Raw genomic sequence first — 12,147 nt, 5'->3', positions numbered from 1 at the left:
AATGTACCCCTGCTATCTGCATATTAACATGTTCTTTGATATATTTCATAATTTCAGACTTCCCCTTACATCCTTGTTTCTAGCATTGGAACACTATGAATTGTGGGTAATTCCCTCAAGCAAACACTGCAGCACCATAGATTTACAAAAGAGCTCAAAGGTCTGTTAGAAAGCCCTGCAGCACCGATTTCTCTGCAGGTCAATCCTGAGCCCTTGCATTCTTAACAGGAATGCACATCAAAGTGTGTGAGGGCGGACAGTTAGACCAGAGTATGTGGACCAAGTAGGAAACTAAACTTGGCTCAAAACACAATACACATACAGTGTAAGTGACCCAACTGGATTCCTCTTTTAAAAAACACATTTTAATAAAGGAGCAGTAGACAGTAATTTAGAAAAAAATATGTAGATTTGGCAAAAGTAGAAAAAAAGTATAATACATTAACAATAAAAGTAGTAGAAGATTAGATTGAACTGGGTGTTAACATTCACTCTTTGGCCTCTTTCCAGGACTACGACCTGAGCCAGCTGCAGCAGCCCGAGTCTCTAGACCACATCATCAATAAGCCGGCGGGGGTGCGCAGGGTGGACGAGAGACCAGTGATTGCTGAGTCACAGTACCCTGTCAGACCCAGTCTGCCCCACCCTGGAGACATAGGAGATTTCATTAATGACGTAAGTTCAAAAATGGAGGAAACATGTTTTAGTGTTGCATTGTTCCTTTAACTGTTTCTGTTTATAAGCTGGACAGTATAGCAGTGACCACAGACATCACTGATGTGGCTCATGCATAAGTTTACACAAGATGAAGGGGTTCATTTTTTTCCTCTAGGTTTGTGTTCCAGTCAGCAGGGACACTGCTACAAAGACACTGTCATCATTCAAAAAAAAAAAGTCCCCTTAGCTGTTTGTACAACCAATACCCTTATTTATGTTTATTTTCAGGCATCTACTCATAGTGGCTGTAGTCATTTTGACAGGAACAAAGAAGGAAGTCAGTTGATGGACTATAAAGAGTGACAAAGTCCACAAAGGGAGGTTGTCAGGGAGGATGGATGGGTCAGAAGAACAGGGCTTTGAACGAGGACGCTGCTGTTTGTGTCCCATGTGAAAACAAAAAGTGAAAGTTGAGATTTTTTAAGTTACACGCGTAACTAAGTCAAGTCGTTGCCAAAGACAGTATAAAAATAGTGGGCGGTTGCCTGCTTGGTCTTTACATGCTTTACAAAACAAACATACTTATTTTACCCAAAACTGGGATCTTTTCCAAGTACTTTTTCTTGCCTGCCTAACCAAACACCAACTGTTTCACCATTTTAATTGTTAACTGTTAAACATACAATCATTACACATTTTACCAAGTAGACATGTTGATCTTCTTTCACCAGTAGGGCACTGTAATTAAGGAAATGCTCCTGTTGGTTGTATTTGAGGGTAGGAACAAATGACCCATGGGGTTGTATGGGTTGGAGGAAATGTTTGTCCCCTGTACACAGCTCAGTGTCTGGCTCTGAAACAGCTTTCAGCCCATGATGGAACATTAAAACCCTAATGGGTGTGTGAGCAAGATGAGACACGGTTTATTGCAACTTTTACAGTCTGACCACCTGAACCTGTTACCCTGTGAAAAATCATCATCTCCATTTTATTGCTGGTGAACAACAATGGCTGGCCCAGATCCAGGTTTGCTAAAACACCACCCTGATACAAAGATACTATATACAGTAGATCTTACCATACAGAACAGGAAATATGGAACTGTAAGTGTACAGTTGGGGTTGAATGCCTTTCATTTCATTCCATTTCTGTCTGTCTTTGTGTCTCCAGGGTCTGAGGGCAGCAGACAACGACCCCACAGCTCCTCCCTACGACTCCCTGCTGGTGTTCGACTACGAGGGCAGCGGTTCTACCGCCGGCTCCGTCAGCTCGCTCAACTCTACCAGCTCAGGGGACCAGGACTATGACTACCTCAACGACTGGGGCCCTCGCTTCAAGAAGCTGGCCGACCTCTACGGAGGAGGGGACGATGACTGAGAGCGGAGCGGGGGGCTGGGTGGGGCTGCGGCAGGGGTCAGGAGAGGCGGGGTCGGTTGGATGGATGCTCCTATAAACCACGGGCAGGGGCCAAGAACATGACGCAGTCTCCATGGCAGACATGTGAGGAACAGACCCTTACAGGGGGCTGCGTTAGTTTGCTGCCCGCAAACATGAATTCCGCTGCAACGCAACTGTATTCTGGCTTTATATTTTGTAGTGGCGAGTTTGTAGTGTGATGTTTCTTTTTTTTTGTTGTTCTCTCACCGTGCTGGACCCGGAGCTTTCTGGGGATGAATCAAGGCGGTCGTGAGAGACACGAGTAGTGAATTTGTGCTTTGATTGATTTTTAAAAACCGAAATCCATCTCTTGCTTTAGTCTCACACTGAAGAGAATGTTTTTGGGAAGACGCTCTCGGACTCTCTCTTTCACTCTGTCAACTTGAATTTCCTTAGAACAGAAGCACTGTCTTTTTTATAAAGTGCCTTTTGTGGTGTGTTTTTGTATCAAGACTCCTGCTATCTCAGGATCGGTTGCCATCCGTGCAGTACAGTGGAGGTGCGTTCTCTAGTCGTCCTCCTCCACCCCCGACCCTGCGCTCCTCAAACCAGCCCTGCCTGTCACTCTCCTCTCCCCTTCACAGTGGTGCAGATGAACAACCCCAGCAGCCAATCCCAGGAGGGACGGACACAACCAGGGCAGACTATCGGATATCATAACCCAATGAATTATGGCCTAAAAGAAGCCAGTAACAGTTGTTTCGGAGAAAGACAACACTCTTCTCCAAGGACCTGCTCAGTTGACTTTCACAAGCATCACCTGTCGACACGCTGACATTGTGTGAGACCATTTTTATACATGTGGGGGTTTTCTAATTTAGTGGAGAATGCCTGCCTTTCCTCTGTGGACTCATGACTTTAGGAGCCTTTATGTTGAGATGCTTGCCTGCCCTGTATGGTTTTGTGTTGCTTTCTCCACAGTGTAAAGCTTATGTAGGCATGATCTGATTAGTCAGACAGTGTAAGAACTTGAAATGACTTGGAAACAAAGGCATCTGAGGAAGATTTTTTTGTCGCCTTGAACATTCCCGTTTTTTATAGGCCAACAAAACTATTAAAAGGTGCATGATTTTTTTTTTCCAAAATGTTTTACTCAAAGCACTTGTTACTATGTGGTGAGAATGTGAAAATAGTCAGCGGAAACTATATGAATATACTCTGTATAAAGACACTGAGAAAATAAAAATACTGTAAGATACCTATTTTTGAAGTATTGATGACATAAAAGTTGCTGCTCTTTCTCTAGCTCTTTATTGGGCATAGGGGAAATTTTGGCCCGTTCATTTTTAATATGTGGATATTTTTTGTTTCTTTGTCTTCTGTTGAAGCATAATTCCATTTTTTAAGATGCCTGCTTATACCGATTTCGTTTCCGTTTTGCTCTTCTTTTTCTTCTTATGAGATTGTTTTTTAAAAAATGCTTTGTTATACTCCTTTTATATGTGAAAACACAGCATCCCCCTTTCACTCTGTAATGTCTCTGACAGACGTGTTCCTTCTGTTGGCCTCTGGCCTCGAGACAGTGGAAGGTTCATTAGCCATGCCTGCTGATAGTTGTTCTATTATTCAGTGTCCTGGAATTCTTTTATTCATTCATCTAGATACTGGATGTGCGCTTCAGAAAATAAACAAGACATGTTTTGAAAATGTGCCATCTTTCTCAATATTCTATACATTCATCATCCTCCAGGTGTGCAATGATGTGTGTGACATGGCAAATATAATGTCACCCAAAGATTGAAGTTATAACGGGTCTTAGTGGTCTTGTTTTTAAATCATCATTTATTACAGCTTTATCTTGACTTGCCTTGACTAAAACAGACAAAAATACATATTTTTCCTCCAGCTTATCATGCTATTTATTGATCAAGTTAGTTTTGGTGTGAGTTGCCGAGTGTGATATCAGCAATAGAGATATCTGCCTTTTCTCAATTATAATTGAACTGGAAACCCTGAGACTTGCTCAAATCGGCCAAAAAATACATTTGAAAAACTCAACAGAAATGTCTCTTTCTAGGAATCATGATCAATTTCTAAAGATAATCCATAAAACTTGTTGTGAGCAGTTTCAGGTAGTAACTATTTTCTTTTTACTGAACTACCCCCAACAACTGTATCATAGTGCAAAAGGAAACATCTACTTACTCTAGCTTGTGTCAATCAGTTTATTGTAGGGCAGTCCATAGTTAATCGTAAATTAATTGCATATTTTTTCTGTTCAAAATTAACTCTAAAGGGAGAGAAGTATTTAATACTCTTATTACCATGGGAGTGGACAAATGTGCTGCTCTATGCACATGTACTGTAAGTACGGCTACACAAGTATTCATAGAACTGGAGTTATCAATTAACTACTATTTTCCACTGCTGGTTTAAAATAATGCTCCGTCACTCCAAGCTAACTGGGATTGCTGAGAGAATTCTGTGGTGAATCCAACCCAGGCTGATCTCACAAAATTACCTGAAATGACCACGACTTCTCAACACAGAATTCCGTGCTGGACTTTCACCCAGGAGAACAGGGTTTATGTCCCTATACTGAAAACAAAAGTTAAAAACTTTACCGTAACTTACATTTTTTACGTAACTTCCGTGACTCACTTCACCCTCGTAACTACTTCACTTCTGGCATTTATGTATTTATTTACTTTTTATTAATCTGCTGTCTTTTATAACGCCTTACCAGGACGTTTTTTTGACCTAAGCCTAGGTCAGTGGTTTTATAGCATAAATTCACCAAAACTGCAACTTTACAATCGCAAACCATACGTGTATGTGTAATGGTGTGTGTGTGTGTGTGTGTGTGTTTGTGTGTGTAAATTTTAGAACGCTCAGCTGTTTCACAAAATAACGTGAAATGACCTTGACTTCTTAACACCGAATTCCGAATTGGTGGCACGTAATTTTCACACATTACCCGCCACCAGCAGGGAATTTGGTGTTAAGAAGTTGTGGTCATTTCACGTAATTCCGTGAGATCAGGTTGGTCCAGCCATACCAGTCTGTCCCAACTCTTCCGCAAGTTGTGTGGTCTTCATACTTCTACAACTTCTATATCTCTCATACAATGGTGGCTATTCTACAAGGTATATACAGAAATACTTAAGTTGAATTTAATACCTTTTAATACCTTTTTTGATACCTTCACAATATTACCAATAATACCATTTTTTTTATCTGCAACTGTAGCTGCAAACATTTTAACTTCGTGTTGGAGGTAACTAATTATAAAGCTGTAACTGATTACTGTAATTGTTTTTATTTCAAGTCGAATCAAGTGCCTATATCACAGCTACTTGATACTTTTTGCTTTTATAGCAGCACTGACCTATACACAATTATTTGCTATTCAACCGTACCCCAAGACAAACTGTTATTTCATTGTTATGTGTAGGGAGAGAACACACCACTTCTCTATCATTCTTTCTCAATGAAAGGGCACAAAATGACGAAGGTTTAAAAAAGTTAAAAACAGAAAGGTTAAATGAAAGGACTTGTGTAAAAAGTCAAAAGTAAAGTGACAAGTAAAGGAGTAACAACTAAACAACTGTAACCACAGAACCCAGTGTCTCAGATAGGACTTTTTTCAGCAGGGGGGGTAAAGGGTTATTCGTCCCCTGGCTGGTGTGAGTGTGTAAATATCTATCAGCAATTTATAAAGTATTAAAAATGACACTTGACTGCAAAACAAGCTTTAGAACCAGTGTTTCCCTCAGGATTTTCTGAGACTGTGATGGAGTTACCCAAACAAAGTCTGGGGGTCCGAGGGCATGCTCCACTGGATACATTTTTTACCCTAAAAGCCTAAATTTGGTGGCCTCTCGCACATTCTAATGCCACTACTCCATCTTAATCATTGCATATTTTAAATAATTGTTGTAAAGGAGAATAAGGTTTCGTCTATGTTTTATTCAAGGCATCACATTCTTCTTGTAAATTCTGTGGTGGTCGCTAACACATCCAAATGCAGACATTGAAGGCGGATCTAACATGTTCTTATCTTAACGCTTAGTAAATACATGCACCCCGAAAACAAGTGGAGGCTGACTGATCACAGTGAGCTTTGCTCCCATCCAGTAACGTTAGCAGCCATCCACTCTAACAAGCAGTCTAACCTCACTCCAAAACTGGAGTAACGCTAACAGAGTTGCGGTTGTTATGACATCTCAAGTGCTTGACTACCTGGCAGTTAAAAATGAGTATAGCGGAAAATCTTGAACCTCAGTTCGCAATGTTGATGTGCACAGGGTTTGCTGTCTGTGGTTCCATTGCAGCCTTTTGGGCGCTGCTGCTGCTGCTGGCACTTAGCAGCGGATGATTCGAAAATGTAATACCTTGTCCGATTACATTTACTTTTTAATACTTTTTAATTTACTACCTTTTGAAACCCCGCTGCAACCCTGTTCTAAAGTGTAGTAGTTGGATGCAATTTGAATTATTTCACATACACCCTCTTCCTCTACATTGTTAACTGTTCTTCCGCAGTCTAACAGATGTTTCGGGGCTAACAGGCCTGTCTGCATCTTTAGCGGTGTGCTTGGCTAGCAAATGGTATGTAAGGCTAGATGAACTCCAGTGGTGACTCAGTTAACATCAACAGTAACTGCAAATGACTTTGGTCTTGTGACAGACCCATCTGGTAGGGCTTTGTAGCTTTTTCTTTAAATTTTGCTTGCTAGTTGCCGACTATTGCACAACCTGTGTTGATGCATCAAAAGTGTTGTTAAATTTGCATTATTATATTATTACCGTTGCCAGCCAACTGATACTGCTATCACTGTCAGCATACCCTGCTGAGCTAGCTAACATAACAGGTCAGCTCAGAGGACACCATTAATGTTTATGTCTCACACAAGCCTTCATCCATGAATACTAGACGGTTTCTTCTGTCCAGTAATACGTTTGGCAAGTTTAGCTTTGTAGAAAGAAAATAGTTCCGACATTAAATTGCTTGCAACAAGGTCTGTGGATTTTTTTATAGGCACTTCGAGCACCACAAGTGTCATCTAGTTCCATTATAATCAAGAGAAGGCATCTCTACTGCAGATATCTCCAACACTCAGCAACACATACCAAAACAATCTACATTGATAAATAACACTACAGTTAAGAGGGATGTATGTTAGATTTGGGGGTGAACTGCCCCTTTGTGGTAGTATGAAAAAAGATACTGAGGCATGTAACAACTTCTCTATCCTCCAGCAGCCCGCATAGATTTACAGGGAATACTGATGATGAATGAGCTCAAAGCAACACAGACTACATCACTTTTCTCCAAAATGTCATCAGAATCATTTACTTTAATCACATAAAAGAGCCACACATAGTGGTTTTAAACTCACCACTTTTGCACCTTAATTTGTATTTGCACACTGAATAATTGCACTTTTTTAATTCTTACAGTGGAATAATGTATTTTTAAGTGTTAGAAAGAGTCACAAAGCAGAACAGACTCCCTTTAGAATTGTGCAGTTAATCTTTGACCCTATTGTAAGGATATGGCTTCATTTTCTAATAAAAAACCCGCCGTTTGTCCTTTTATTGCATCTCAGTAGAAGGAGAGGTCAGGAAGTATATTTGTGTCCATTCCTGTGATTTCAATTAGTCAGCTGAAGCACCAAAAAACCCACTGGGGACTTAAAGGGATTTAATCCTCTCCGGCTGTGTGTCTATCAATTAGCCACACCATTAATCCCCACGGCGTAATCTCATTAGATAGAGCGCCTTTAATGAGACACCAAGAGAGAAAGCAGAGAGGCAGGCAGTAAGAGAGAGGGAGAAAAATGAGGCGGTGGCAAGACGCAGGTAGGCCGTGTGGAGAGGTGATTAGTAGGATAGAAGAGAGGGTCAGCAGAGGGGGATGGGGAGGGGGGCTCGAGCACAGCAGGGACAATGCATAACATTTAGAAAATGATTTGGAGAAAAAAGGTTAAATATGAGGTAGACAAATCGTGTTATCTACTTTGGCCAGAGATTGGAGGAGTAGTCAATGGAGAGTGAAAGTGAAAAACTATATGACATATATATATATATATGTCAAAATATGAAATCATTCCAATTTCTGATGAGTATACATATATTTGGAATTTCAATATATGGACATATATATTACATTTCTGCATGGGCAGGCAGAGGTGAACAGAGCGCAGTGGACTAGTTAATGAGAGGTGCTTTCATTCCTCATCTGTCCCAGTAATGAGAACATCCGGTAATAAACCTAGGTTAACCTTTACTGTAGTGAATTCTGCTGTGGCCCAGGCAGAATTGTGGACCTATGTTAATAAGAGAGCCATCAGAGGTGGGCTCCACTGCTCTGAAATCATAATCAAGTTGGTATAAGGTCATCTTGGTCATAGCCAGTCAGCAGATAAGGAGATTAACTTCAGAGAAGGTTTCTTTGATGGGCTTAGCTGAAGTTCACTTGGTTTCCCTGTGGCAGATAGGCAGACTGAAAGAAGAAAGCAAACTCAAGTTGCCCTCTTGATAAACGGCGTATATAAACTGAGAGCTTTGCTGCTGGCTTGCAGCCAGTGCCTTGTGTGTTGTAAATAAAGTTCTCGTCTTCAAACATGTCCAGGCCTGGCTCTTTTCATTTCCTCTCTATATAGCTACTGAGTCTCTTGGGCCGGTGCTGGGAAAAAGTCCAATCTGTAAAAAACCTCCCCGGATGTTGGTTCTGATGCCGGCTGTGTGATCAACTGTTCTTAGTTTAGTGTTGGTGTTGCTATTCAGTAAAGGTACCGGCGCCCAGGACGGGCTGGCTCTGCTGGCTGCGTTTCTGCTGACACCACTCTGAGCCTCCTGCTATTTCAGGACTCCGTCTAAAACGAGATCAAAGCAGCAGAATAAATTTGATGTTCCTGCTGCCAGCGGAGGAGAGAATATCTACTGTTTAACGACCAGCCATTTATGATATGGATGGCTGGTCCAGTGGAGACACTTTGCTATTACCGAGACAGGGTGTTCATATCAGTCAGGGCTGAAACACTGTCCAAGTGTTATCAAACAGCAGTTGAAGAGAGCAGTTCCTGCTAATCGTGACTGCCCTTTGTAGTGGAATATCTTATCACTAAATGTCCTTGTTACTCCCCTACATTTATTCCACAGTTATAGTTACTGCCCATGAGGTAATTGCAGCCAGTATAGTGGTATTGTAGTACTGCCTAGAATACTGGATTACCAGCAACAGGCTTCAAAAGCCAGGTCTATATATTAGTTATAAATTGGGTAATTGCTCATTTGCAATGCTAAGAAGCCAATAAATTACTACTAACATGACAGTGTGACTGATACCAGGACCTGAAGAAGAGTCATGTGTCAATATCCAATCCTAAGAGCTATATAAGTATATAAATTATATAAATGTATTATATGCTAGTGTTTCCTCTAGCACCACCACATCATTTTTGGTTTTGAGCTAAATTTGTTGACAGCTGGATTCATTTTGGTCGAAATTTCCCCCTCAGGATGAATTATTATAATTTTGGTGATCCCTAAACTTTAATCATGTGCCAAAATTCCAATTCAATCAATACTTTGTTATATGATTAATGCATGTTTCCGGCTCAAAGGAGATGACAAAAACATCTGTGCATAGCTAATGTAAAAATATATTTATTTAAATAAAGTAACGCAACCAAAAGTAACACAAGCATGAGGTGTGTACATCAGTGGTTTCAGTCATGTAAATGTGGGTGTATTGATCATGTAAGGTAGGGTGTTGTGATTGGAAATTAATGAAACGCCAAAGGAACCAAAAAAGGTGAGGACGCTGGCGAGGGAAGCAAGAGAGAGCCAGGTAGCCAGCGACACTTTTATCCAGCTGGAACACCAGGCCATGGTGCTCCAGATCAGGTTGATGGCACCAGCTGACCACCTCATAAAAAACACAACAATACATCACCAGAGTGAAATAATAGGCAGGCCGTCACAATACCTAGAACTAATAACATTTAATCAGTCTTAACAAACTAAGCATATGTGAGCATGCTAACACGCTAAGTTAAGATGACTGGGCATGATTTTAAGGTCTTGTGCAGCACCCTTTGTCTAAATACAGGTAGTATTACCTAGAAAGTGGCACTGAACCAGAGCTGGAATCATCCACCAGTCATATCTTAGGGGGGGTGCGATCCACCCCACACCCTCCCTGTAGACACGCCTGAACAAATGGTGTGTTGCTTTAATGTTGTTGCCGCAAGGAATTGTGGGATGCCATTATCTCCTTTTCCTTGGTAAAGGACGGTCCAGTGTGCCCTATGGTAAAGGAGATAAGAAAGGAAGCATTGAGGCGCCTTTCCTTAACAGTTAGATAATTCCACCAGCTCTTATCATGTCCGCCAACAAGATACTTCCAGGTCATTTCACTCAGTCAGGAACCTTCCTAAGGAAAAAGTTGTATGTATATGTATAGTCTTGTTACATTGTACTCTTTCATATTTATTAATAAACTTTATTTAAACAAATTACCACGCAGCTGCTGACACAGTCACTTCCAGCATTGGAGGACTGTTCACTGGGCGAATAACTGAGCTGCTTACCACTTAATGCATCAATAATTGATAACACTCTGAAAGGATGCATGAGGGCTTTTACTTGTGATACATAAGTACATCTTGCTGCTAATACTTCCGTACTTGTACTTCAGTGAAATTCTTCAGGGGCCACTCCACCTATTTTACTCATGAAGTTCAGTTTACTTGTCATAAGGAGTTCTACTCAGCCTGTGAAAACAGTTCGTAATGACTTCTGTGGAGGGAGCTTTAAAAAGTTATCCCAGCTTGGGCTTGAGTTATTAAATATTTAACAGAACGCCTGTGTTAAAACTAGAGGTGTGAAAATGTGGGAGGGAGGAAAGACACCATTAAGTCGCATTATGGGAAATGTAGGATAGAGTGTTTTTGGAGCCTGAACCAAACTAGATCAAAGTGAATAATCTGAATACATTTTTTCGTCGCTAACAGCTGAACAATTTAATTCTAACAAAACAAACACTATGAGTGTCCAAACATACGCGTCATATTCATGAACATCTATAATATAATCACTATGAGTGATGAATCATGAGCTAGGGTTCGTGTTATTTGTTGGCATCCTCATCACAAGTACATGAAACCTGTAGTGCTGCAGTCGATGCCGAGCAGCTCTTCAGAGAGCGACTTCTCCGTGTGATTACATGCTAGAGTGCAGTTGGAAATTCGAGCTGCATCCTCGAGCAGAGCGGCTGCTCTAATCAACTGGATGTAATTTTTCACCTTAGCCACAGGTTAAGTGCCTTCCCCGGGACTCTGGCTACGTGTCTAAATGGTACAGGATGATTCCTTCGCAGCCAAGTCAGTCTCTGGTGTCCTTTAGGGTACAATCAAGCTTCCATTCCCATCTGCCCCTCCATTTCCCTCTGTCAGCATCACTCCAGGAAGACAGACCAAAGCTTACCATGAATAATAGATGTTTAGCACACTCATTAGTATAAATAAATAATTGACCATCACACGTGTGTAACAGAATTAATCTTGTATATGTAATGATGATATTACAATAACATGAAGGGGAGAAACGACAGCGTACTTATCCGGCCATGTGCTCAGTGTAAGCTGATTAGTCGCAGCTTAATGACTCTGTTCTTTTACTGTGTTTGTGTCTTGTGTATATAAACTAATTTCTCCATGTGAAGAGCATCATTTTCATATGTTTCATTTTTTACCATTAAAGATATAATTCATTTTTGTCTTTCTGGTAAGTTGTGAAAGTGCATCATGAATAGGTGAATTTCTTCTCCTAAAGCCGTTGCAGTCATTTATATTCCTTTTTGTTTGTGTCGAATGAAATTAGAAGGAATCTATTGGTGCTAACCTTGTCATGCTATCTTGTTGGGAAGGGAAAATAAATAATGTTGCAAGGTTAGGCTTAATTTTGAAGAACTGACATGGCCATTTTCAAATGAGTCCCTTGACCTCTGACCTCAAAATTAAGCCTAACTTAAGAGCATTACATAAAAGGGTTTTACATAATGATATATATGGGTAATGTGTCCATTCCCATGGCCAATTATGT

The 12,147-nt window shown here is 40.7% G+C and overlaps 1 protein-coding gene across 1 annotated transcript in view; it reads left to right on the top strand.

Moving 5' to 3' along the window:
• The window catches only part of cdh4 (cadherin 4, type 1, R-cadherin (retinal)), a 261,145-nt gene extending 257,404 nt beyond the window's left edge, over positions 1-3,741 (top strand). Inside the window, exons 16-17 of the mRNA XM_059329049.1 lie at positions 511-675; positions 1,828-3,741. Of these exons, the coding sequence (XP_059185032.1) occupies positions 511-675; positions 1,828-2,034 (372 nt within the window). The 3' untranslated portion in view covers positions 2,035-3,741. The remainder of the gene's footprint in view (positions 1-510; positions 676-1,827) is intronic.
• The last annotated feature ends 8,406 nt before the right edge of the window (positions 3,742-12,147 follow it).

This window comes from Centropristis striata, chromosome 3, assembly GCF_030273125.1.
Source record: "Centropristis striata isolate RG_2023a ecotype Rhode Island chromosome 3, C.striata_1.0, whole genome shotgun sequence".
NCBI lineage: Eukaryota > Metazoa > Chordata > Actinopteri > Perciformes > Serranidae > Centropristis > Centropristis striata.
The sequence above is the reverse complement of the archived record's forward strand: the minus strand, read 5'-3'. Positions and strand labels throughout refer to the sequence as shown.